The 27,038-nt window shown below is 38.2% G+C and overlaps 2 protein-coding genes across 3 annotated transcripts in view; both read left to right on the top strand.

Annotated features, from left to right (window-relative positions):
• Nucleotides 1–27,038, top strand: part of ATRN (attractin) — a 189,079-nt gene that overhangs the window by 125,547 nt on the left and 36,494 nt on the right. For both annotated transcript variants that reach the window (XM_055544325.1, XM_055544326.1), the window contains exons 22-25: nucleotides 1,870–1,964; nucleotides 4,191–4,269; nucleotides 5,865–6,022; nucleotides 23,513–23,574. In XM_055544325.1, the coding sequence (XP_055400300.1) occupies nucleotides 1,870–1,964; nucleotides 4,191–4,269; nucleotides 5,865–6,022; nucleotides 23,513–23,574 (394 nt within the window). The remainder of the gene's footprint in view (nucleotides 1–1,869; nucleotides 1,965–4,190; nucleotides 4,270–5,864; nucleotides 6,023–23,512; nucleotides 23,575–27,038) is intronic.
• On the top strand, nucleotides 19,954–21,198 carry LOC129625673 (glycine cleavage system H protein, mitochondrial-like). Its single transcript, XM_055544327.1, has one exon. The coding sequence runs from the start codon at nucleotides 20,460–20,462 to the stop codon at nucleotides 20,880–20,882; it is 423 nt and encodes a 140-aa protein (XP_055400302.1). The 5' UTR covers nucleotides 19,954–20,459; the 3' UTR covers nucleotides 20,883–21,198.

Raw genomic sequence — 27,038 nt, 5'->3', positions numbered from 1 at the left:
TTTGCTGGCAAAGATCTGTATAGTCAAGGCTATGGTCTTTCAAGTAGTCATGTACAGGTACGAGAACTGGATGATAAAGAAGGCAGAGTGCCAAAGAATTGATGTTTTCGAACTGTGGTGCTGGAGAAGACTCTTTGAGAGTCCCTTGGACAGCAAGGAGATCAAACCAGTCAACCTTAAAGGAAATCAACCCTGAATACTCATTGGAAGGACTGATGCTGAAGTTGAAGCTCCAATACTTTGGCCACCTGATTCAAACAGCCAACTCATTGGAAAAGATCTTGATCCTGGGAAAGATTGAAGACAGGAGGAGAAGGAGGTGACAGAGGATGAGATTGTTGGATGGCATCACTGACTCAATGGACATGAGTTTGAGTAAACTCCGGGAGTTGGTGATGGACAGGGAGGCCTGGCGTGCTGCAGTTCATGGGGTCTCAGAGTCGGACATGACTGAGTGACTGAACTGAACTCATGGATGTTATCCTTTGATACTGTACCAAAACCAGGCAGCTGATCATTTCTTAGAGGTTAGTTTATAGTGTGGAACCTGAAACCACATCAATTAATTTTTTGTAATCTAGTACATTTAATATATTTCTGTCTTGAAAAATAAAAGCCAATAGCAGTGATGTGGAGAAATCAAAACCCTTATAAAGTTTTTGTGAGAATATAAAATGGTTTTCCACTTTGGAAAATCATTTGGCCATCTTTTGAGTAGTGAAATATAAACTTGTAAACAACTCCCCATTCCCCTCTTACCCTACCCACTAGCAATCACCATTTTACTTTCTATGAATTTGGTACCTGGGTACCTCATATAAGTGGAATTACACAGTATTTGTCTTCTTGTTTATTTATTTATCTCATTTAGCATAATGTCTTCAAGGTTCATTCATGTTGTTGCATGTGTCAGAATTTCCTTTCTCTTTGAGACTGAGAGTGATATTCCGTTGTATATACCACATTTTGTTTATCCATGTTTCTTTTGATGGACATTTGGATTGCTTCCACTATTGGGCTATAATTTCTTCGACTGCTATGAACATGGTTGTACGAATAGCCCTTCAGCATCCTCCTTTCTGTTTTTTTGGTATATACTCAGAAGTGGAATTGCTGGATCATTCAGTAATTCTATTTTTAATTTTTTGAGGAACCATCATACTGTTTTTCAGAGTAGGTATATCATTCCCACTAGTAGTACACGACAGTTCCAATCTCTCCACATCCTCACCAACACTTTGGTAGTAGCCGTTCTACTATAGATGATATGATATCTCATTGTGGTTTTGATTTGTATTTCTCTAATGATCAATGATGTTAAGTAAGTACCCTTTCATGAGTTTATTAGCAATTTGTATATCTTTGGAGAAATATCTATTCAAGGCTTTTGCCCATTTTCAAATCAAGTTGTTGAGTTGTGCAATACTTTTTAGAATTAAATTATACCATGTTTAGCCAGTAGGCTCAATTTCAACCTCTGTGCTTTTGCTACATTAGTCTTTGAATGCTTCCTTGCTTTCTAGAATAAGTTAACTGAGACAGGTATTCCTTGCCCTGGACCTGGAGTCAACCATTTTTACATGGAGTTTTGATTTCTTTTATACCATTAATTTATAGCTTTGTATCTTTAAGCATGAATAGATGATCAATTAATATTTATAGGTAAGTTTGGTGGGAGCCTAAAATCTCAACCAGGGTCATAATACAAGGAGGTTTTGGTGGGTTAACTCAAACAAAACATTATCGCTCACAACTTTGCTAAAAGTACTTCCCTGGCTATTGAATATTTATGAGAAAATCAATCTCTATCTCCAGAGACATACTGTGTTTTGTTTCAGTTTTTAAATACACGTTTCTTTCTTTCCATAGATACTCTTCTTATTGACTATCAGTTCACCTTTAGCCTGTCCCAGGAAGATGACCGCTATTACACAGCCATCAATTTTGTGGCGACACCCGATGAAGTAAGACATAAAAGTCTTCTTACTTTGTTTTGAATTTGTGTGGATCTTTTCCTTGGTTATTATGGATAGAAGCACTGCCTTAGCAGTGGTCTCCAGAGTGGAGTCCACAGGATAATGTTTAGAGGTACAGGAAAGAAGTGTTAGACTCTGCATCTTATTTCCTTTCTAGTTAAAAGGTAAGAATGGTGTTGTTAATATTTACCATGGTCTGATAGACAGACTGAAATTGACTCCACACATATTTGGTTTATCCATCAGCTCATCACAGCCCCATACAGGAAAGGAGAGGAGACTGCAAGGGGAACTTTCTTGTTAGTGGGGCAGTGGCAGAACCCAATTTTCCTGCTTTAAAATAGAAATTAATACCAGTGATGCAGGCAGAGGTAACACTTAAGCTCCCAGAATGAGTTCTTAGCCTCATTAGGAGGTTAAAACAGTGAAGGCTTAGTTGCCCCATAAGAAGTCAGCCAGAAATAATTGAAATTACTACTAAATAACTGTTTAAAAAATATTTTTATGTCTGTTGTTAATGGTGAACCCCAGCATGCCATAAAGTGTTACCTAGAAGTAAAAGGGAGCCAACACAGTGTGACATTTAAAAGTGAAGTGTCTAGAACATGAACACACACCTATATGATTTCTTCAATGAGATGTAAAGTCCTGTAATACCTACTCTGGTACATAATGAAATTTTACTAAACTTGATGATAAATTATTTAGGTGCTTCCTTGGAGGCTTCTTATTATCAATATACACAAAGCCATTTACCATTACAAAAATATGATAAATATAACAATACATGGAAAACAATATGATAATGAGCCAAAGTATATTCCTTTGATAACAAATGTTATCAGCAAGCATGGTTAAATTTAAGAAATAAATAAATCAGTAGAAAAATGAAGTCCTGCATGGGATGTTTACAATTAAATGAAAGTAAGATTTGTTTTTATATTCCAGAGTTATACAGTGTATATGTCTTGTTTTTTACAAAAGCACCAGGATTTCAAGTTTATTAATCCTTTCCATGGAAAGAAGTAATTGCTAGTAATTACCTGGTCAGGGAACTAAGATCCTACCTGCCGCAACATGGCCAAATATATAGATATACACTTAAGCTGTCCCTTCAAGAGGATGGTGAGGCTTTATCAATAAATGAGAAGGTAACTGCTTTATGAGAGGAACTTCTGGTTTGGAAATCATGTTTTGAAAATAGCTGTTTGGGAATGCTTCCATTGTTATAATTTTTATGCTGAAAAACTATCAAAAGAATGCTTTTTAAAACCTTTATTTTCTAACCCATTTTAAAATTTTTCAGTGTGAAGAATTTCAGCAAGATTGCATTCAAAAATACAAAATACAACATCTGACTCATTTGGAACAACAGTTTTTTGACCCCAAGAAAGAGATTTATTAGCCAAGTTTTAGGGAAAACTAAAAATTAGTATCATGATTTCCCTAGCATAGCTGACAGTGCTCTTTTTCCAGGTGGCCCAGAACATTCCTCAAAGATACCTTTTTCAGTCATTAAAACCAAGAGTCAAAATAAATTAAACTAGCTCTTCAAATTGCTGTATCTCTAAGTGGTATACAAAGTTTTCAAAGATAATAAAGCATATTTTGTCATTTCTCTTGAAATAGTATTTTTAGTGAGAGAAAAATGTTCTTAATCATGGGTGAAGACAATCAAAAGTTTTAAAATTAAAAAAAAGAAAGGTTAAAATTTAGTTTATTTCAGCTTAATGTGCTGTTTCTTAAAAACCATTTCCATTTTGGAGAACTTTACACTGTATTTAATCTATGGGTTCAGAAGTACATAGATTTGATTTATAAATGACAGTTGCTCAAGTGTCTTACTCTCCAGACATTTGGAAAAGGCTGCCCAAAGGATCCTTAAGAGACTGATTCCCCTTATATGGGTCACAGGATGTAGGTCATTGTGCTCTGGTGAGGGTCTTTTTTTAAAAGATACTTTTTCATAGAGTTTGGCATTTGATAAAGCATTAAATCTCCTACTTTTATGGGAGGGAAATGAAACTTGTTTGGGGTATATTGCTTATCTTAAGGTTAAAAATTTTGCTATCTTTTAAACGTTGAGTTTCTCTTAAGACATTAAAAATTTTATTTGTAACTAAGAAAGTTGAGAGGAGTAAAATTGAACTACCGCTTTAAAACCAAGAAACTATTACAGTAATTAATTTTCTAATTATTTGTACATCTCACCAGCAAAACAGGGATTTGGACATGTTCATCAATGCCTCCAAAAACTTCAACCTCAACATCACCTGGGCTGCCAGCTTCTCAGGTAAAGACACACCTAGAGAAGACCTTCCAAGTGGAGATAATTGATTGAGAAAGAGTTGAGAAAAGGGGCTGTGGAGACAGACAGATGGATTTGAAACCTAACCCTTTGCTAGTTATTAGCTGGAAAACCTTGAGCAAGCATCTAAAACCTATCTCTAGACCCGTAGGATTTTTCATCTTAAAAAGAAAGTAATACTACTTATCTCCTGCAGTTGTGTAGATTAAATTCAGCTGTACCTGTCAGTGCCTGCCATGGTATCAAGACCAGTACGTGCTCACTACCTCACCTGGCTAACACCATTAATATCATTGCTTTAGCCACTGCTCTGGCACTACCATTATCATCCATGCTTCAGAAGTGAAAAGTGCAACACTTTTAACAGAATCAGATTTTAGTGGGTTCAGAGAAAAATGTGCTTTGGGAATTAAATAAAGCTTTATGAGCAAAGCTTTTGCTGTCTTGTTTACCTTACTGTGATTTACCAAAGAAGATCTGCTGGGCACAAAATCTACTAAAGAAAGAAGAGGTGGCCCTGATACAGTAATTAAGAAATAGCTCAGTGGACCTGGATTTGAATTCTGCCTGTTACTTCAACTATGCTTTCTGAGCCAGTTTCCTCAAGTATGAAATGAGATAATAAAAATACCCAGCCATGTAGAATATCCTGAGGATTAAATGAGATAATAAATGAAGTACTCAGTGTAGTGCTAGAAACATGGTAAATTCTCATCAAATGGTAATTATGTTTCATCATCATTATTACTGTCACAATACTGTCTTTTGGTCAAAATATGACCAGTTAGACTGAAACCAAATAAAAACATTACTTTGCACATCACTTTGTGTTTATCATGTCAGAGTCTTTCTTTGGAGAAAGGTAGCATCCCTGAACATGTGATTGATTTCCAATGACAGTCGGACTCCAGCCATGGGAAAAGCCTGTTTAATGAGTCTTTATAAACGCTAGAATTCCTGGCTGAGGGACACTATTGAATGCTGAAGGACTACTTGGGAATAGGATGAGTTTATATCAGGTCAGGGGGATTTAAAGTCAGTTGTAGTTGGTAGCAGAAGGGATTGAGTGACCCCTAAAACTCCTTCCTCACTGCTAGTGTTGAGACTTAAGGTCACTGCTAGTTAGGAAGTGATGGCTGAATCTGTGTCCCTTGTATGGGGGATCTGGAGCACTGCCAAACAGGTTTAAGTGGGTAAATTCAAAGCAGGTGAAGTGGGCAGAGTGAATGCCATTGCTTCAAAATTACTGTCGTCTTTTTCTGTGGGAGAAGTTGTAGGGGTTCCTGGTAAAACCATTTGGGTTGAGGGCACAGGCTTGTATATCAGCCTACCCAGCTTTAAATCCAAACTCTTCCTAGCTGTGTGATCTGAATCAGTTTCTTAATTTTCCTGAACCTACGTTTTCTGATGTGTAAATGAGGAGGATAATAATTGTTAGAATTAAATGAGATTGAGTTGTTAAGTGCTATTTCTGGAACACAGTGTTTAATAAATTCTAACTACTATCATTATTATAAGTGAGGGCAGATTCTGCTCCAAAAAAAAAAATTCTCTTTATTTCATTCTATTCTTTCTAACAGCTGGAACCCAAGCTGGAGAAGAGATGCCTGTTGTTTCAAAAACCAACATTAAGGAGTACAAAGATAGTTTCTCTAATGAGAAGTTTGATTTTCGCAACCACCCAAATATCACTTTCTTTGTTTATGTCAGTAATTTCACCTGGCCCATCAAAATTCAGGTAAGAAGTACTTTTACATCTTACAAAGATGGTGAAATCTCTGTAGTGGAGACTTAAATTCACTAATGTGTAACTTAACTGTAAATGAGATGTACAGTATTAATGCTGCTTTGCCTTTGTGATATCTGTGATAAAGGAGTGCTGAGCACAGACCATAAAGAAGATTGTAGTGGAGCTAGCTTAAATCACTTATGAAGGAAATTTATAAGCACTTTTGAAAGCAAGTTGGTGTATAACAGATTTGGTAATTACAACTATTCATTTCTTCATTTCTTCTCATTCATTTCTTGAGGACTTGCCACTTAAAAGCCTGTAGAGCTACACAAAGAGCTTCAATTCTGGAATGACTAAGGTGGCTATAAGTGAAGCAAACAAATATAACCAGTGAAAGCTGAAGTGTAGAAAGTGCCATATGAAGAGAACCCCAGATGCTCTTGGAGTTTAAAGGAGGATAGGATGGAGGGTAATGGGGACAGTGTGGGACAGTGTTTAAGGTCACCTTAAGAGTTTAGGTCTATAGTCAGACAGATGCGGGTTTGAGCCCTGGCTTGTTCCTATAGCGTCTCCATGTCAGGTTCTTTGTACCGTGACCTGAAAGGGTAGGTCTGAGGGTTCTTATTGGCTGCTGCAGCCACTGCTGCTACCAGCCTGCTCCTTTTCTCTGTTCCCATGGGCCTAGTGCACTCCTGGCCCCATTTTTGCTCTTTATAACCATCTGCCATTGTGTCTTTGGGGCCTTGCCTTCGTGCTTTCTGCTTTAACCCCTTTCCTTTTGGGGAAAGGTGGAATTTGGGAAGGGTGAACTTTGAACAGTTGGTTTACCTTTAGCTGTGGGAGTATGGTCGCTGGACTGGGGCTGTGGATACTTGCCAGCTTTCAGTGGCACTGTCTAGTGAAGCACGTCTGCACTGATCAGTTGGGATGGGCTTGAAGTCTAGTTCTGGTGGGTGTGTGTTCACACCTTGAGACTGTAACTGAAGAACAGTCACTCTTTTCCTTTTTGGAGGGTGGGGGACAGGCTCAGCATTGTAATTTTACTCACCACTCTGTTTTCTCTTCCTATCTAGGTGATCTATAGATTTATCCTCCAATCTACTTTTTCCTTTGTTCTGTCACACTGTCTGCTTCCCTTTCCAACTAGCCTTCTTGTAAACATTGACCACACTCCCTGTTTCTAGTATCCATTCACCCATCAGTCCAACTTCTTCCTTCACCACATCCTGAAGTTGCCTGTCACAGTAGACTCCAGTGACTGAATTCTTTAGTCCCCTTTTCCTTCTCATTGCATGATTTGAGTCACTATCCTTCTTGCCTTCCTGGTCCTTCTTTCCCTCATTCTCTGGTCTGTCTTTTTAAGGAATCTTTTAAAAAATTAGGGCTGTCTGGGATTCAGGTCATGGTTCTCTGTCTTTATCCCACACATAAGACTTACTGTACCACTTCTGAACTGGTAATTCTCAGTACTCTGTCTTCAGCCCTGCTTATACTTGAACACCAAACAAGTGTTCTTGATTGCTGCCTAGACATTTCTACCTGGCCACTCATAAGCTCCCTGTACTCAGGGAGTCATTCTTGTAATCTTAGCCCCAAACCCTGTGCTTGGTTCTAGCGAATGGCACTACCACTTGTCCTGTTGCATAAACCATGACCCTGGAAGTTATTTGCATTCCTGGAATAAACCTGACATGCAATGATGCGTTATTTTTTTACTTTATTGCTTTATTGTATTATATTTTTCCTTTATTGTATTTTTTTCTTTATTGTATTATTTTTTTACTTTATTGCTTTATTGCTTTTACTTTATTTTTACTTTAGTCCATTGCTGGACTCAGTTTGCTAATATTTTGATTTGAATTTTGTATCTGTCTTAGTAAGAAAGTCCATAATTTTCCTTTCCTGTCTTTGTTATAGTTATCAAACTAGCCTTTAATTATAAGTTGAGAAGTTAGCTCTCATTTGTGGAAAAAAAATCATATAACTTTCGAATTGTATGCGATCTCTATTTGAAACCACTTGATTCTGGTGTTTTATTTGTGGAGTTTGTTTTCTTTTTTAACTGCTGATTCCAGTAGTTACAGGATATTTTGGATACTCTTACCTGCATCCATTAAGATAATTTTTTCTAGATATTAATTTATTTCATATATTTTCAAATTTTCTGACACAAAGTTGTTCATACTGTCCTCTCTTCCAATCTTTGCAGCATCTGTGCTTACTGAATCATATGCTTAAAACTGGTTGAAGTAATATTAATAAATTTTATCTTAATTTTTACCCCAATTTTTTAAAGTTTAAAAAAAAAGCAAGTTTTTTCTATAAACACTGATAAGCTTATTCTAATATTTGTAAGAAAAGCAAAGATTCTAAAATAGCTATAACAGTTTTGAAAAGAGGAATAAAGTGGGAAGAATTACTATATGAAATATTAATAAGGCTTAGTATTTAGCTACAGTAATCAAGACATTGTGGTTATTATTGGAGGGATAGACACGTAGATCAGTAGAACAGAATAAAGAACCCAGAAATAGAACCGCATAAACACATCCAACTGATTTTTGACAGGTGCTGTCAGTTCAGTGGAAGAAGGATAGCCTTTTCAACAAAAAGCTACTAGAACAGTTGGATAATCATAGACAAATGAACTTTGACCTAAACCTTACATTTTATACAAAAATTAATTCAGTGTGGATAACAGATTTAAGTGTGAAATGTAGAACTATAAAACTTAGGGGAAAAAAAAAAGGAGAACATCTTCATATCCTAAAGCTAGGCAAAAGATTTTCATATTTGACAACAAAAACATGACCTATGGAAAAAAAAATTGCTCACATCAAAATCAGAAGCTTTGCTTTGTGAAAGACGTTGGTAGGAGGATGAAAAAACAAGCTATATACTGCGAGAAAATATTTGCAAAAGATACTGTTGACAAAGGACTTGTATCTAGAAGATAAGATGAATTCTCAAAATGCAACATTAAAAAGCAGTCCAGTCAGAAAATGGACTAAAGACATGGAGACATTTTATCAAAGAAGATATAAATATGGTAGATAATGACATGAAAGATGTTCAGCACTAAAAGCTGTTCAAGAAATACAAGTTAAAGCCAAGAAGGGGAGTTCTCTGGTGGTCCAGTAGTTAGGACTCCACACTTCCACTGCTGAGGCCCCAGCTTCAATCCCTAGTTGAAGAACAAAGATCCGGCAAGCCACATGGTGTGGCAAAACACACACACACACACACACACACACACACAATTAGAATGAGATATTACTACATACCTATCAAGTGGCTAAAATTTAAAACAGTAATAACACCAAATGTTAGAGTTCAGAGAAATAAGATCATGCATACATTGCTGGTAAGATGGTACAGCCACTCTGGAAAATATCAATAGTTCGGTGTTTTCTTATAAAACTTAATTTGCACTTACTATACTTAACCCAGCAATTATATTCCTGGGCATTTATCCCAGAGAAGTAAAAACTGATGTTCAAACAGACACTTGTAAAGCAATATTTAGCAGCTTTATTCATAATAGCCCCAAACTGAAAGAAACCCAAGTATTCTTCAACAGGTGAATGATTAAATGAACTGTACTACATACATATCATGGAATAATATTCAGGAATAAAAAGAAACAAACTATTGATACAACAGCTTATATGAATCTGAGGAAATTGTGCTGAGTAGGAAAAATATCTTAAAATTTTACATGTTACATGATTACAGTTATATAACATTTGAACATAAAAATTTAAGACCACAAATAGATACAGACCTACTGAAGCTTCAGCTTTCTTTGACTTCTTCTGGACCTTCTTTTCAAAGGGCTTATCAGATGAGATCAGACCCACTCACACTCCAGAGGAGAGGATTTTACAGGGTATGCACATCGGTGTGCTGTTGCTGCTAAGTCACTTCAGTCACGTCCGACTCTGTGACCCCATAGACGGCAGCCTACAAGGCTCCTCCGTCCCTGGGATTCTCCAGGCAAGAACACTGGAGTGGGTTGCCATTTCCTTCTCCAATGCATGAAAGTGAAAAGTGAAAGTGAAGTCGCTCAGTCATGTCCAACACTTTGAGACCCCATGGACTGCAGCCCACCAGGCTCCTCCATCCATGGGGTTTTCCAGGCAAGAGTACTGGAGTGGGGTGCCACTGCCTTCTCCTGCACATAAGTGTAGTAGGCATCTTAGGAGCCGTATTGAAATTCTCTCTGCCATTGGCTATATTTGGCGTGGGGATAGCAAGGTTAGGTTGTTTCTCTGATCCTAGGGAATATGCTCTCTACTTAGTACAATTTCATTTTGATAACATCTGCTAACACTGCCAAGTTATAGAGCACATACAATTGTAAAATATTTTATTTTTAAATATAATTTATTGACTTGTTTTAAGTTGAAGTTGTTTTTATACTGACATATCTTATTATATTCCAAATCTGATTGAACTTCAAGCTTTGTTTCTTACAGTTGAAAAATGACTAATATTTTTTAAGATTCTTAGTGACAATCTTGACTTATGTTGCTGATATTTTTTTCCATTTGGAAAGAGGGCTCTGTGCGTATAAACAGGCTTTTGTGCTGGAGATAGCTGTGCTGTTGCCAATGCCGAGTTCTAGTTGTTTTTTTTCCTCCCAATGCCCAGTTGCTCCACCCTCTGAAAGTCACTGAAATGGTCATTCCCTTCTAGAGGGATCTCTTCCCCACACTCACTTTTTTTAAGTACTCACTTCAAGTTTAAGACTCAAAGAAATATTGGTTTTCTGCCTGATATTTTGGTCCTCTTCACCTGAACTGGATCACTCACTTGAATAAGATCCACTTCTGAAAGCTGCATTCAGGAGCACTTCGGAAAATAAATAATGGCATGTTCACCATTTAGTTTGCCAGGCTTTCCTTGAGAAACAGGTAAGTTCTTTTGAAAATATATCTTTTTGCTCTTTGGTACAAAAAGCTGCAGTTTTCACAATGTGGCTGGACCTTTGGTGTCTACATACAAGAACCTGATCAGTGCTGGTTCTTTCCACACTGGGGACTGAATCTGGTGTGTGCTGAGTGGAGGACTGAGCTTGTATCTTCCTGGGCAGATGTGAGCATGTTCTTAACAGCGGGGTCTGTACCTTTCTTTATTGCTTTATTTTCCTCACAGTTTTAGCCTTTTTCACTGTAGTTAGCTTTTAAATACACACTTGGAGACTGTACAGATTTAGTTAAAATGTAGAGACTTATTTAAGGAAGAGAACAGGGAAATGTATAAATGGTACAGTGTAAGCCATTCAGTTAAATTTCAGCATGACTTTCAATGCAGACAAAAGCCTTTTTTTGTCTTTGATTCTCATTATTTAAAGCAAAGTGAGGCAATTTATTTCTCTACTCAGCAACTTGTGTAAATATTTGTGCTTTAAAAATGGTAATGGTAAACTCAAATTCTTTCACTCTGAACTGATCCCAGAATTCTTTTCCATAATTAGGAACAGATCAAAACCTACAACTGCTAACCGAAGGAGTTTGAAACTAACTATAAAAATCCTTGTAGATTCAGTTTAAAATTTTTTAAAAACCACCCAGACTGAAAAGGCCTGTGTATCAGAGGGTGGGGGTATGTTGGGTCAGTTGTACCTGGTTTCTGGTTGGTGCTCCTGAAAGTTGTGCCCCTTCCTTAGCCCTTGCCTTCTGAAGGTGATTCTAGATGTTCCCCGAGTCAGCAGAATTCACCTCTTCAGCCACGGCTATAGTTTGGGAGGGTAGGTATTCAGGATAGAGAATGCACAGACAGACATTGTGTGTGAGGTGGGAAGGTGGGTGGTGGCGCTGAGATTCTGGCTTGTTACTGGCTCTGCAACAGAGGTTGTTATTGAAAGTGGAACTAATATTAAAGTCCTCTCCATGCTGGGTGTTTCATTTGCTGGTTTATGTAAGAGGCTAGTGTTCACAAGTGAAGGCAACACAGAATTTATATTGAGAACTGGGCATTCATTTAGATGTTAGAGTTATGTTTATGGGTGCTAATAGGATTGCTACACTAAGCAAAGGATATATGAAACTTTTGTTGACTCAGATATACTTTTTTTTTAGTAGCAGCTTTATTGAGATATAAGTCACATACCATGTAATTCACCCATTTAAAGTGCACAATTTAGTGGTTTTTAATATATTCACAGAACATTTTAGAATCTTTTCATCACCCCTAAAAGAAACCCCATACCCAGATGCAGTCCCTTCCCATTTCTTCCTCCCTCTAGTCCCTGGCAACCACCAGTCAACTTTCTTTCTCTGCAGATTTGCCTGTTTTGGGCATTTCATAGAAATTGAATCATGTAATACGTGGTCATTTGTGGCTGGGCTCTTCGACTTAGCATAGTGTTTTCAAATGCAACCATATTTAGTGTTTTAGTACTTCATTCCTTTTTAAGACTGAATAGTATTCTGTTGTATGGATAAACCACATTTTTTGTTTATCTGTTCATCTGTTGATGGATACTTGGGCTATTTTCACTCTTTAGCTCTTACGGATAGTCAGATACATGTCTACAAGTCATATTTATTGTATAATAATAATATGTACACATAGCTCCTGGTGTTAGATATCTGTATCTTAAGGATTTTAAGAATTATAAAGCCATGAAATACATTTAGAACTAAACTACTTAAAAGTATAAATCTGGACTTCCCTGGCAGTCTAGGGATTGAGACTCCACGTTCCCAGTGCAAAGGGCATGCGTTCAATCCTTGTCGGAGAACTAAGATCCCACATGCTGCACAGCACAGCCAAAAAATAAAAAAAGTGTAAATCTTTCTTAATTTCAGTTGGCTTTTAAACTTCTTGTCCTACCTCATGGTTTTCATCATGATCATTATATTCCTTCTTCTGAAAAGTCTCCTCTCTTCTGCTTTTCAGCTTTGGCTGTTCCTTCTCAGTTCTACAGTGCCATCGTTCCCTTGGGTTTCCTCTGGGCCCTTTTCCCCTGGACAGCCCCATCCACACCATCTGTGAACACCACCTTTGGCTGAGATAGATAGATCTTTTTCTAGCAGACCTCTTTTGTGATGTCCATAGCCAAGACCCACTAGACTGCCTTTAACATCCACTCACTTAGCTCACCTTCTGACCCAGAGAGGCAGCCATGAATGGAGAGCAGGAGCCATGCCAGATGCTGGGAGGCAGGGTGTGCCCCCGTGCTCCTGGACACCCTGGGAGAAGAAGGGAGTGCTCTGTGGTGCCTGAGTCAGCATGAAGTCCTAAGAAACATAAGTTCAGTGTTCAGGGTTGGGGAGGGATATGTTCAGTCACTTTCCAGAACTACTAGGACTTGAGCAGAGCCGAAGTGACAAGGTTTGTGAGCGAGGAACTGGAGAGAAGGGCAGGCAGAAGCTGTCACTAGGCTGGGGCATATCCCATAGCAGCTTCCTTTGCTCATCTGTGCCTCCACAGTCATAGATGTGTCTGTTTTTTCACTCTACAGAGATTTCCATAAAGGCAAGGGCTTTTTTATATTTCTGTGTCCTCACACTCCATAAATGTGCACTAGATGAACGCATCATTGGAAATGAGAGCTTTATGCTCAGGATCAGAACTTTGGGGGTTTTGGCAACTTTTGTAACATTTTTATAGGTAATGGAAGCTATTTTCTGATATTGTCTGCATAATTGTTGACCAGTGCTAAAGAGCCAGCAGGGTTGAGAGACCAAGAATTTGTCATCCCAATCTACACGGTGTGGTGGTAGAGGATTGAATTGTTCTAGTTTGGAATTTTGTCAGACTCTGAAAAGAGTTGAGAAGTAGAAGAAAAGAGAAAGATGAGGACACAAACATTGCTAATTTTACAACAAGAGTAAGTTAAGAAATACTGTCTGTATTGAAATACTTGAGAATGAAGTGATAGGATATCTGGGATGTGCCTCAGAATAATCTTGGGGAAGTAAGTAGAGGATGGATAAAATAAGATTGTCCGTGAGCTGTAAATACTAACGCTGAGTGATAAGCACTTGAGGTTCATTATACTGTTCTCTCTACTCGTTAAAACTTTAAAATTTTCCACAATAAAATAATTTTTAAGAGATAATACAGATGACTAAATAAGAATTAAAGGTCCAAGTACATTATTTAACCTCCCAAAAGTAGCTGCAGGATTGTGCTTCAGCTGGGACATATCTCAGAACTTACCTTCTGTTCTCCTTTTTAGGAAGCACACGACACTGTACTAGAGTTTCACCCGTTATTGGCCACTGTTGGGCAGCTTTAGAACAATCTGAGGGCAGGAAGAAAACCTCCTCTTCCTCATCCCAGCATACTTCACCTTGGTGAAAATGGCAAAGGGAGCTTTACCCAAGAGCTACTGACCTCCCCTCCCTACCCAACCCCCAAGCAGGGGTGCCTTCCAAGTGAACCTGTGAGGTTTGGGAAGCCACTTTCCAATGGGCCATGGCTCTATTGCCTTCTGCTCCTCCAGCCTTTTGTGGGTAAAAGACACATCCTCTCCCTATATCCGAGGGTATTACATCCATTTCCTGTCTGCTTTGGCATCTCCATCACTATCACCCTCAGAATAATAACAGAAATTATAACAGAAGCAGCAAAAACAGTGATAAAACTCTACTAGGGGGTTGGGGAGTAGGGAGTGATAGCTAATATAGTAGGAAGTAGTAAGTGATGCCTAAAGTAACTAAATCAAGAAATAACAATTTTTAAAAAAAGAAAGCAAAAAAGAAAAAACTTATTAGTGATAAAAAGGTAAACCACTCCCCCCTGCCACCAGAAGAACTGAAAAGAAATCTAATTAGAGGAGAGGGCCTCTGGAGAGAAGTCTTAAGAGGAGGAGGGAGTGGGCAGGAATCAATCATGTATATATAGTTATTAATGTTCTTGAGGTTCTTTTGGTTTTTTAATTGAAGCATGTGTGATCTAGTTTCCTAACCAGGGATGGAACCCAGGCCCCCTGCATTGGAAGCACAGAATCTTAACATCTGGACCACCAGAGTGGTTTTTAACCCCTAAGTGGTTTTTAAATTACTGATGAACACGATAAAATAGATAGACTCTGGAGAGTGGTAAAAATGAATGGCTGGAAGGAAATTTGAGGAAGAGAGCCCAGAGGTTGGCAGTGGACAGATGGTGAGTGTTAGCATGCATGTCAGGAATGAGCGGGTTGGTGGCATTACCCAGTCTTGAGGCTCTGACCAAAGCTTGGGTATACAGTTTTTGTGCCTATACAAACCAGCATTAGGTTGGTGGTATGTGAAGCCAGGTGATAGTCATTGGATCCAGTCCAGGGCCTATGGTCTCAACATAGAGTTCCATATAGAACTTAGGTTTAAAAAAAAAAGGTGTTTTGTGTCACTGACACTCACGGTGGTGGCAGCAGTAGCTCAGCCAGTGGTCATGGAATCTTCCATCCTTGGCAAAGGTGAGGCCTGACTGGAAAGCTGTTTGTAAACAGGCCTAAGTTCTTATGGGAGCAGTCAGACCTCTCCTGGCTTTGCAATGTTCAGAGTTACATGGCAAGACTAACGTGGTCTAACCAGGAGCCAGAGGGCCACCATGACCATTTAAACCCTCTCTGGTCCTAATGTCAGGTCTTCAGCATCTGCAGAGCCTGGCCTTTCGGGGAGAGCTGAGGAGCAGATTGGCCACAGTCTGGAAGGGCTCCTTGACCAGGTGGGGCTGGGCCCTGGTGGAGCTGCTGGCCTCAGGGGATCAAGGAAGCAGCCCACAGAGATTCTGCCATGTGCATATAGACCCTGGGTTTTCTTTCAGCCTGACGGGTGCTGCCTTGGAGCTAGAAAACTTACCTCACAGGGCAGCCAGCTATATCCATTCCCATCCTCTCTCTGACTTAAATGATAGTAACAGTGAAGATCGTTCTTGGTGGAGAAGATAAATTAGAAGTTCTTCCCTCTCTCTTTTCAAACCTTCTTTACTAAACAGTGATCTTTCCCTATTCATTCATTTATACCTGCTTTGTAGATTATATGTTGCTGTTCAGTCGCCAAGTTGCATCTGATGCTTTGCAACCCCATGGACTGCAGCACCCCAGGCTTCCCCATCCCTCAGCATCTCTCAGAGTTTGTCCAAGTTCATGTCAGTTGGATCGGTGATGCCATCCAACCATCTCATGCTCTGTCACCCTCCTCTCCTTTTCCCAGCATCAGGGTCTTTTCCAATGAGTCAGCTCTTTCCATCAGCTGGCCAAAGTATTGGAGCTTCAGGTTCAGCATCAGTCCTTCCAGTGAGTATTCAAGGTTGATTTCCTTTAAGATTGGTTGGTTTGATCTCCTTGCTGTCCAAGGGATCTTAGACAAGAGTCTTCTCCAGCACCAAGGTTCAAAAACATCAATTCTTTGGTACTCTGCCTTCCTTATGGTCCAGCTCTCACATCCATACATGAGTACGGGACAGACCATAGCCATGACTGTATGGATCTTTGCCAGCAGTGATGTCTTTGCTTTTTAATACACTGTCTAGGTTTGTCATAGTTTTCCTGCCAAGAAGCAAACATCTTCTGATTTCGTGGCTTCAGTCACCATCTGAAGTGATTTTAGAGCCTAAGAAGATGAAATCTGTTACTGCTTTCACCTTTTCCCCATCTGTTTGCCATGAAGTGATGGGACAGGATGCCATGATCTTAGTTTTTTTTTAATATTGAGTTTTAAGCCAGCTTTTTCATTCTCTTCTTTTACCCTCATTAAGAGGTTCTTTAGTTCCTCTTCACCTTCTGCCATTAAAGTGGTGTCATCTGCATATCTGAGGTTGTTGATATTTCTCCCTGCAGTCTTGATTCCAGCTTGTAACTCATCCAGCCTGGCATTGAATGGACAATAAGCAGCCTTGTTGCACTCCTTTCTCTATTTTGAACCAGTCAGGTGTTCCATATAAGGTTCTAAGTGTTGCTTTTTGAGCCACATACAGGTTTCTCAGGAGACAGATAAGATGGTCTGGTATTCCTGTCTCTTTAAGAGTTTTCCACAGTTTGTTATGATCCACAGTCAAAGGCTTTAATGTAGTCAATGAAACAGAGGTAGGTGTTTTCTGGAATTCCCTTGCTTTCTCTATGATCCAGTGAATGCTGGCAGTTTGATCTCTGGTTCCTCTGCCTTTTCTAAACCCAGCTTGAACATCTAGAAGTTCTTGGTTCATGTAATGCTGAAGCCTAGCTTGAAGGATTCTGAGCATAATCTTACTAGCATTTGAAATGAGTGTAACTGTCCAGTAGTCTGAACATTCTTTAGTACTGCCCTTCTTGGGAATTGGAATGAAGATTCACCTTTTCCAGTCCTGTGGCCACTTCTGGGTTTTCCAAATTTGCTGACATATTGAGTGTGGCCCTTTAATAGCATCATCTTTTAAGATTTTAAATAACTCTACTGGAATTCCATCACCTCCAGTAGCTTTATTGGCAGCAGTACTTCCTAAGACCCACTTGACTTCACACTCCACAAAGTCTAGTTCTGGGTGAGTAACCACACCATCATGGTTATCTGGATCATTAAGGTCTGTTTTGTATAGCTCTTCTGTGTATTATATTCAACTGCCACAAAAGAAAAATTTTCTAGCATTGGTATTTTGTATTATATGTAGTAGATGCAGAATACCAATGTTAAAAAAATTGTTTTATGGCAGTTGAATATAATGTGTCATTTTTTCTTATTTTTACAGTAAACTTGGGCTTAGCCTGTACCCACCATAGTTGATGAAATTCATTCTCAGCCTGTATTCACAGAGGCCCATCCCCTCCCTTCAGGGATATGCAGAAATCTCAGGGCTTCACTGAGTCCAGAGATCTTCATTCACTGACTGCTATTCCTGGTGCCCTGCCCCACAGCCTTGAGGTTTGTTTGAAGGCAGCTCTCCTCACTCCCACGTGTGGCGGGCTTGGGTGCAAAATAATCCCTGGTACTTCACAGCCTCCCAAGGCCTACCATGCAGTCACCCTTTATTTCTCTCTACTCTCAGAACTCTAAAACATCTTCTCCATTCCCTTCATTTCCCTCCATTTTCTAGTCTTAAAGTTTGGGCCAGGCCTCTCTTCCTCTACCCCTATTCCTTCACCCCCACACCCACCCCTGGGGAAGATCCAGATTAATTCCTTTTGGTTTTTGTTTGCTTGGTTTTTGCCTTTTTTTTTTTTTTTAATATTTATTTATTTGGCTGTGCTGGGTTTTAGTTATGGTGTGCTAATAACTCTTAGTTGCGGCACCCAGCATCCTAATATCCAAATTCTCTGACCCGGGATCAAATGGATGCCCCTGCATTGGAGTACAGAGTCCTAACCAGTGGACTACCAGGGAAGTCCGATTTTTTTTTTTTTTTCAATAATTCCTTATTTCAGAGTTCCCGAAGGTGTGGCCCCTGGACACCAGTATCAGAATAACCTGGGGAGCTTAAAGCTATTGGAGTGGTAAAAGGGACCAGGATTCTGACTTTGTTGGAAGCTTTGCAGAGTTTGAGAACCATGGATGGTCTAGTTCTTGGACTATAAAAGTATATATGCTTTTGTGTGGGAGGTAGGAAATTACCTTTTCATTCTTTCTCCTACAACAATTTAAAAGCCAATAATTGATATATTCATAGAAGAATACAGGAATCCTCTTTTTCAAGATATCTCTAGGTATACAACCATAGTATAAGTAGAATATGATTATTCCATACCCCAAGGGAAGTGGATCAAGTGCTGAGAATGTAGAAAAGAGAGCCAGTTTCCAGTGGAAGACGGGATAGCTGAATAAGAAAGGAAGTGTTTGTGCTAGGCCACAAAGGACTTGGAAGGACAGGACTCAATCACTGCAGGTATGAACAACCACCACCACCATTGCGGGTGGTTGGGGAAGGCACCCTGGTCACAGACATTGAAGGACAGTAGTGGTACTGCAACCAGAAAACATTGTTTGACTGAAGCATAAAATTAGCGCTTGGGAAATGCAAGTTTACAATATCCTACCCCAAATCCTGGGGCTGGAGGGGCTTCTGTGTTGCATTTCATATAGCATACTCAGAAAGCACCCTGGGCAAGCACACCTCAATCAAACATACTGCTGAAAGTTGAGTCTGTAGCCAGTGTGAAAATGTAAGGGGGCATAAATTCCTGGCGTGTGAAGAGTGATACTCACTGTGTGGAAAAGGAGAAGAAAGTAATTGTGACTTTCATTATCAATTGTAATGGAATTTTCTTCTGTATATTAAATAGATTTTATTATAGGAGGTCTTCATTATCCTTAGTATCGGAAAAACCCACAAACACATTTCAATGCTTTTTATAATAAATCATGAAAGAAAGGTCTAATTGGGATATTATTTTGAAAAATGAAACTCAAGAGTATGAAACATGTAATATTACAGTTAGCAAAATTTAAATTATGGTTGCAACTGTGGACCAGTTCTTAGATGAAAACTCAATTAGGTCTTACTGAGTTTGAAGAGAGATGGGGTCATTATTTTTCCAATTATCATATTCATTTATTTAGCAAATATTTATTTAACCTCTTCATTGTCTTAGGCACTAGAGATATAATAGACAGTGGCAAAGTCTCTTACGGGTCTTATTTTCCAGTGGAAGAAAAGCCCATAAATAAGTATACATTTAAGGGCTGTGAAGAAAAATTGAGCAAGATAAGAATATAGAAGTGTGGCTTATAAAATATAGAAGTGGTGCAGGTGGTGCTCGGAGACAAGACAGCAGGAATGGAGTCCTTCACTTCAGATTTGACTTTACAGCTTGATTTAAAAAAGAATAGCCAAAGGCCTCAACAGTTTTCCCAAGATGCTCTCAGTAATATTCAGAGGTTTTTGAAGGACTTAAGTCTGGATCTTTCATCCCTCTTCACTTGGTAATTCCGCCAAGTCTTCATTCGTCAATGGTTTTGTGTAATCAGTTCTCCAGTAGCACTTTCACTAAAATCTCATTTTTTATGACTGATTTTGCAGATGATTTGCCTTGTTTGACAGTCTTTGAATAGGGGACAGCCCCATTCATGCCTGTTGTCACAGTGTAATTTTTAGTAACACTCTCTTGCACTCTCAGAAGTTCTCAATTTGGACAGTAAGTCCATCACCCATTGATCAAGAGATTAAGCAACAAGACTGAGTGTTAAAGCAGGGCTAGATGTTTCTAAGTGGTCAGTCTATTCACAAGCATTGCTATAAGTTTTGGCTTTCTTATGAAATTTTGTAACTTTGGAGACTTAGGTAATGAACATTCAACAAAAGAAGGCCACTTTTAGAGTGGTGTGAGTCTTGGAGACCAACCACACTGGCTGTTTTAAAAGATTAAAATCTAACAGAATTGGATGGCCTAGAATTTGTTTCTTTATGTCTTGTAACCTGGACTCTTCATTCCTCAAGATTGAATAACCTTGTTCATATAATTGATTTTCTCCAATCTTATTAAAAACTTTTTATGTCTGCGAACACTGCGCTGTGAGCGGTGAGGAGCCTGCAGGCCATGGTGGGCAGCCTGCGCGCTATCTCAGCATGCAACGCATGCTGTTGGCCGAGGCCCTGGGGGTTGCCGGCGGGTGCCTTACCGGCACTATGCACCAGCCCCGCTCTGCTGTCGGTGCGGAAATTCACAGAAAAACATGAAAGGGTAACCACCGAAAACGGTGTGGAAACAGTGGGAATCAGCAATTTGGCACAGGAAGCTTTGGGAGATGTTGTTTACTGTATTCTGCTTGAAGATGGGGCAAAATTGAACAAACAAGGAGTTTGTGCTTTGGAAAGTGTGAAACCTGCTAGTGAACTCTGTTCTCCTTTATCAGGAGAAGTAACTGAAATTAATAAAACTCGAGCAGAAAATCCAGGACTTATCAGTAAATCTTGTTATGAAGAGGGCTGGCTGATCAAGGTGACATTCAGTAACCCTTGAAAACTAGATGACCTAATGAGTAAAGAAGCAAATGAGAAATACTTAAAATCTATTGAGTGAAATGGAACCCTAAATAAACTAGTGTGAAACAACTCAATCTAGCATATTTGTCTTAAATTAGTGGTGGATAGATATTTAAAAAGCAACTTTTAGCAAAAGAAACTACTATAACAATGTTTCCTGAAGAAAATACCCCTTAATGTCCTAATGACTTCAGATAAACATTGTGCGTCTTTTTCACAGTACCTGATGATTTTTAGGCTAGGCTCCAGTTATAATATTCAGAATTCCTGAAATTATCTGTGATAAAACTAGTTATAAAAATTATGTAATTCAAGGATAACATGATTATCTTAAGCCTTATATAATATTGTAACTTGCTTACAGCCATCCCTGTATTTGGGTCAAAATGATCTTCCCGCTAGAAATAACTGGCAGTGGGGAAGTTTGTTAGTTGTATAGTGAAGATGAAGAATATTACTCTCTTAATTTTGCAATATACTGTGTTTGCTGGTGCTATTTTTATACAGTGGAGCAACAGCCTTGCAGGCAAATAAGAAACAGTTTAATAATAAAATATTCAGCTTCTTAATTAAAAAAAATAAAAACCTTTTATGTGATGACTGTAGCCATATTTTGCAGTTTTCCTTCTCTCAAGAAACCTGAAGGATTGATTAATAAATGAAGGAAAAGCAAAGAATATGGTTTCTCCTTATCTATGATGTCTACATATGTTTGCATTTCTCAATATAAATGGTGGCTAGAGGGCAAACACAAAAACTTCAAATTCTAAGCCCCATAATATTCTATGGCCTGAATAGGTAGTATTGGACCTTTATTTATTCATGGAATGTCAAAAAGAAAATAAGAGCATCAAAAAGAAAAACACTGGATGCTTCTTCTCTCTTGAACCTCTGTGAATCTGACTATAAAAAGACTGCAAAGTATTGTTACTGGGCTGGGGCCCAGGCTATAGCCCTTTTCTTGCATTCTGTAGAGTGGGAGTTGACAAGGGGTGGGGGTGTGTGGCCAGGATTAAGAAAAGAAGATGCCAATCATATACTTCTATGATTCTTGTGATTCTTGTCTTTATTTGAATAATTATCATCTTATTCAATAACTGTTTCATTTATAGCACCATCCTCTCTCCAAGCAGAGCTGTGGTCCCTTAAAAATAAGCAGAGAACACTCCTGGCTAGTACCATGTGTATCATAGGGTAGTAAGGACACAATTATCATACTTACTAGTAAATTCTAAGCTGCAAAATTTTTCATGTTCTAATATCTCTGATATCTCTGACATACCTTACAGTGATTTTAAAAGCATTGTGTCATAGTATAAATCAGTGGTTTTCTTAAAAGTACACAAAACAATACTTGTTTTAGTGGTGTCTTAGATTTGATGAGCTATGTCAGGGATTTTACAATGTTCTTTTTTTTTTTTTTTTTTTTTTTTTAATATTTATTTAGGCTGTGCTGGGTCTTAGTTTTGGTATGTGGGATCTAGTTCCCTGATCAGGGATTGAACCCAGGCCCACTGTATTGGGAGTATGGCATCTTAGTCCCTAGACCACCAGGGAAGTCCCTATAATATTCTTGGTATAAAATTATTTAGGTTCCAGTTGGTGTTATATTGATTGTCAGATGATATTCAATGTAGTGAAACTTGGGATAAGTATTGTTTTAAAGGGACATTATCTTGAAGTGAATACACACTGGGTACATTAAGTGTCAGAAGCATTGAAGGACACTAAAGGAGGCTGCCCACCTCATGGTAGATCCAAGAATTGGAATTTGAAACAAAAGGGGAGAGCATTTTGTCTTGATAAGGGCACAAGGAGATAGCAAATAAACTGACTTGCTTGTCATTAGGTGTTTATATATATATATATATATATATATATATATATATATATATATAAAGTTTATTTTTTTAATTGAAGGATAATTGCTTTACAGAATTTTGTTGTTTTCTGTCAGACATCAACATGAATCAGCCATAGGTATATATATGTCCCCTCCCTTTTGAAGCTCCCTCCGATCTCCCTACCTATCCCACCCCTCTAGGTTGATACAGAACCCTTGTTTGAATTCTGTGAGATGTACAGCAAATCCCCACTGGCTATCTGTTTTACATATGGTAATGCAAGTTTCCATGTTACTCTCTCCATACATCTCACCCTCTCCCTGTGTCCATAGGTCTGTTCTCTCTGTGTCTGTTTCTCCATTGCTGCCCTGCAAATAAGTTCTTCAGTACCATCTTCCTAGATTCCATGTATATGTGTTAGTATACGGTGCTTATCTTTCTCTTTCTGACTTACTTCACTCTGTATAATAGGCTCTAGGTTCATCCACCTCATTAGATGTAGGCCTCTGAGATGTCTTCCAGGTCAGACTAAAAACTGAGATCTGGTGTCAAACAGAGGGGCTATAGGGATTTGTCTTCAGTCTCAGAATATCACTTTTGCTTTGGCAATTAAGCAAGAAAAACTAAAGGGATGGGTGCTTTTCCTCAAGTGAAAAAATTCCGTTAATCTCTTGAAATGTTAATGTCTTTCTGCTTCAGCAAGAAGGCTGAGTTGATGGTTCTGTCTTATAACCTAATCACTCTACCTGGTTTTCTGTCACAGATTGCATTCTCCCAGCACAGCAATTTTATGGACCTAGTACAGTTCTTCGTGACCTTCTTCAGGTAATTTCACTTATACAAACTATCTGTTCTTTTAATTCGGGTACTTAATTTAATTAATTATCAACCCATGAAAGGTAAATGAATAATCTTGTGTTTGCAGAACAGATCAAACTAACTTTATATATGTTCCTGAAAAGTTACATGTCAGTTACAGTACTGTACATTCAATCTAATTTGATAAAATGAAGACATTTGGTTTGTATGTTCTGGCTTTTTGAGGTAGCTTTTCATGTACCCTATACTAAAATGTAGATAATTTGACTTTTCATGTGGGGAAGATTTGGAGTTGAAATAACAAAATAATGATTACTGATGTGAGCTACATATATGCTTGCTGCTTGTTCAAGAGATGTTTCAGGTGATTATCTAGAGTTTTAAACCTAAAAGTGATTTGATAGGCCTTGAGATCCTTTTATTTTTATAGTTTCTTTTCAGTTTAACATTATTTTTAAGAAAATACTATTACACATAATTGAAAAAGTGCTACAGTGTTTGTAAGAGAAAGCAATAGCATCGTGTCCCACAACTTTAAATTATTTTAGCTGTTTTTTACTTCTCCATGCTTAAACTCTTTCTTGATTTTTCAATTCCATTATCTTTTGATGTCCTACTGATAAGGACATCAAAGATAAGGATTTATTATCTTATGTTACCTCTCCCAGCAGCTCCCCACACACTATGAACACATATAGATTCCCCTTCATCCCACTTATGTAATATAGTTATATCACAATGTTTGGCTAAATCGGGAGTCCCTATTTATGTTGTTATAACCATAAAAACCTCCCATTTGCTACTGAGTTGAACTCTAATTATACTTCCCCATTTTTTAGATGGGGGAATCACTTTTTGCTCGTGTTAAATGTAATATTTGCCATATTTAGGGTTTTTAATTGTTAGATTTTCTATGTAGCTACCCTTGATTTATCCCTATACTCTGACAGAACTGAACCCTCTCTCAATGTGGTCAAACACAAGAAGATACTTTCCCGGTTTTAGTTTCTCTTGGCCTAGATAATCATAAAGAGAATTATCACAAATTCTCTTGCCTCTGCCCTAGAACCCAAACCTGCTGCTTCCAAGTGCACTAGTTGTTTTTGAGGCCTGCTCACAACTGTCACCTTGGGAATTTCTTTAGCCTTCTTATGTTGAAGTCTCTGTCTCCTTCATCCCATGTCTTTGTCTCCCTGTTTATTCCCACCTTGTACACATTCTCCAGGAAGTTTCTGAGGAAAGGTGCATGTAGAGGTGACTTTTCTATGACCTTTCCTGTCCAAAAATGTCTTAGTTTTACCCTCACATATTATTGAAAGTTTGAACACAGAATTCTAGGTTAGAAACACCTTCCATTAGAATTTAGAAAGCATGGACTTCTGTGGTGGTCCAGTGTTAAGATTCTGTGCTTCTAATTCAGTGGGCATGTGTTCCATACCTAGTCAGATAAGTGCCATGTGCCATACACTGTGGCCAAAAAAAAAAAAAAAAAAAGAATTTTGAAGGCATTATGCTGTTTCTTTATTAGCATCTAGTAAATATTCTATTATTTACTGGTACTCTGACAGAACTGAACACTCTCTTGATATGGTCAAACACAAGAAGATATTGGTTTTAGTTTCTCTTGGCCTGCTGCTGCTGCTGCTAAGTCACTTCAGTCGTGTCTGACTCCGTGCGACCCCATGGACTGCAGCCTACCAGGCTTCTCTGTCCGTGGGATTCTCCAGGCAAGAACACTGGAGTGGGTTGCCATTTCTTTCTCCAATGCATGAAAGTGGAAAGTGAAAGTGAAGTCGCTCAGTCGTGTCTGACTCTAAGCGACCCCATGGACTGCAGCCTACCATGCTCCTCCATCCATGGGATTTTCCGGGCAGCAGTACTGGAGTGGGGTGCCATTGCCTTCTCCTCTCTTGGCCTAGATAATCGTAAACATAAAGAGAATTATCACAAATTCTCTTGCCTCTGCCCTAGAAATATTGAGAAAGTTAGTGTCATTATCATTCCCACTGTTTGTATGGGATCTGTCTTCTCTCTTTAATAAATATATATTGAAGTATAATATTTTTATATTATACACTTAGAAATTCACACATGAATGAATTATCACAAATTGAACACTCTCTACCTGGGACAAGAGTTTTTTTATTCCCCAGGGTATTGCAAGTATCCTAGAAGTTACCTTATATTTACCTTAGTGACAGCCCCTTTCCCCTTTCCCAAAGCTGACCATTTACCTAACCGCTAAAACAATATATTGCATTTGCTCATTTAAAATTTTTTATTTAAATTAAAGCAGAAAATTTTAAATGATTTGCACTGAATGATGAAAATATTAAAAGGTTGTGGGACTAAGTTAAAGTTGTATTTATCTATGAAATAGAAATAGAATCAGGTATACGGAGAACAGACTACCAACAGGTGCATGAAGAACAGGCTACCAAGGGAGAAGGAGTTGGGGGATGGTTGCAGTGAGAAGTTGGGGTTTGCACGTATAAGCTTCCGTTATACAATGGATAAACAACAAAGTCCTACTGTATAACACAGAGAACTGTATTCATTCAATATCCTATGCTAAACAATAATGGAAAAGAATATTTTTAAAATGTATGTGTATAATTATTTTTCTGAACAGCAGTAATTAACACAACATTGTAAATCAACTATACTTCAGTTAAAAATAATAAATAAAAATTTTTAAAGAAAACAAAAAGTGTATTTAGAGGATATAGCTTTAAATCTGTGGTTCTCAACCTTAGCTGCATAGTAGAATCACTTGAGGAGCTCTTGATGCCCAGGCTACATCCCAGAGCCATTATATCAGAATCTGTAGGGGTGGAACTCAAGAATTTAAACACTCAAATGATTTCAACTTGCAACTAAGGTTGAGATCACCACTTTATAAAAGCATATGTTGGAAAAGAAAGAACAAGCTTCTCAATAAATGAGAAAAAGAACTACTAATTAAACATAAAGAAAAGAAGAAAGGAATATAAGTAGAGCAAAAATTAATGATATAGGGGAAGAAGTACAGTAGAGAGGATTGAAAGAACCACAGATTGGATCTTTGAAAAGAATAATATTGATAAACCACTAGCAAGAATGACCAAGAGAAAAAGAAAGAAGATACAAATAATCAGAAATTAAAAGGGCGGAGGGATGTTACTGCAAGTCCTGCACACATTTCTTCCTTTAGAAAAATATTTTATGAGCAGCTTTATGCAAATAAACTTGAAAATGGAACAGATGGAATGAAACAACTAAAAAACAAAATGAAACTATATACAGTTTACCAACACTGACACAGAAGGAATAGAAAACTGAATAGTCCTATATCTATTTTAAAACAATACATAATTTAAAAATTTCTCACAAAGATAACTCTAGGCCCAGGTGGCTTTGTTGGTAACTTACAACATTTTAAGGAAGAAATAATAATCAATATTAACTAAACCTTCTAGAAAATAGAAAAG

This window comes from Bubalus kerabau, chromosome 13 (assembly GCF_029407905.1).
Source record: "Bubalus kerabau isolate K-KA32 ecotype Philippines breed swamp buffalo chromosome 13, PCC_UOA_SB_1v2, whole genome shotgun sequence".
Classification (NCBI taxonomy): domain Eukaryota; kingdom Metazoa; phylum Chordata; class Mammalia; order Artiodactyla; family Bovidae; genus Bubalus; species Bubalus kerabau.
Note: the sequence above shows the minus strand (reverse complement) of the source record. Positions and strands in the feature narration are given on the sequence as shown.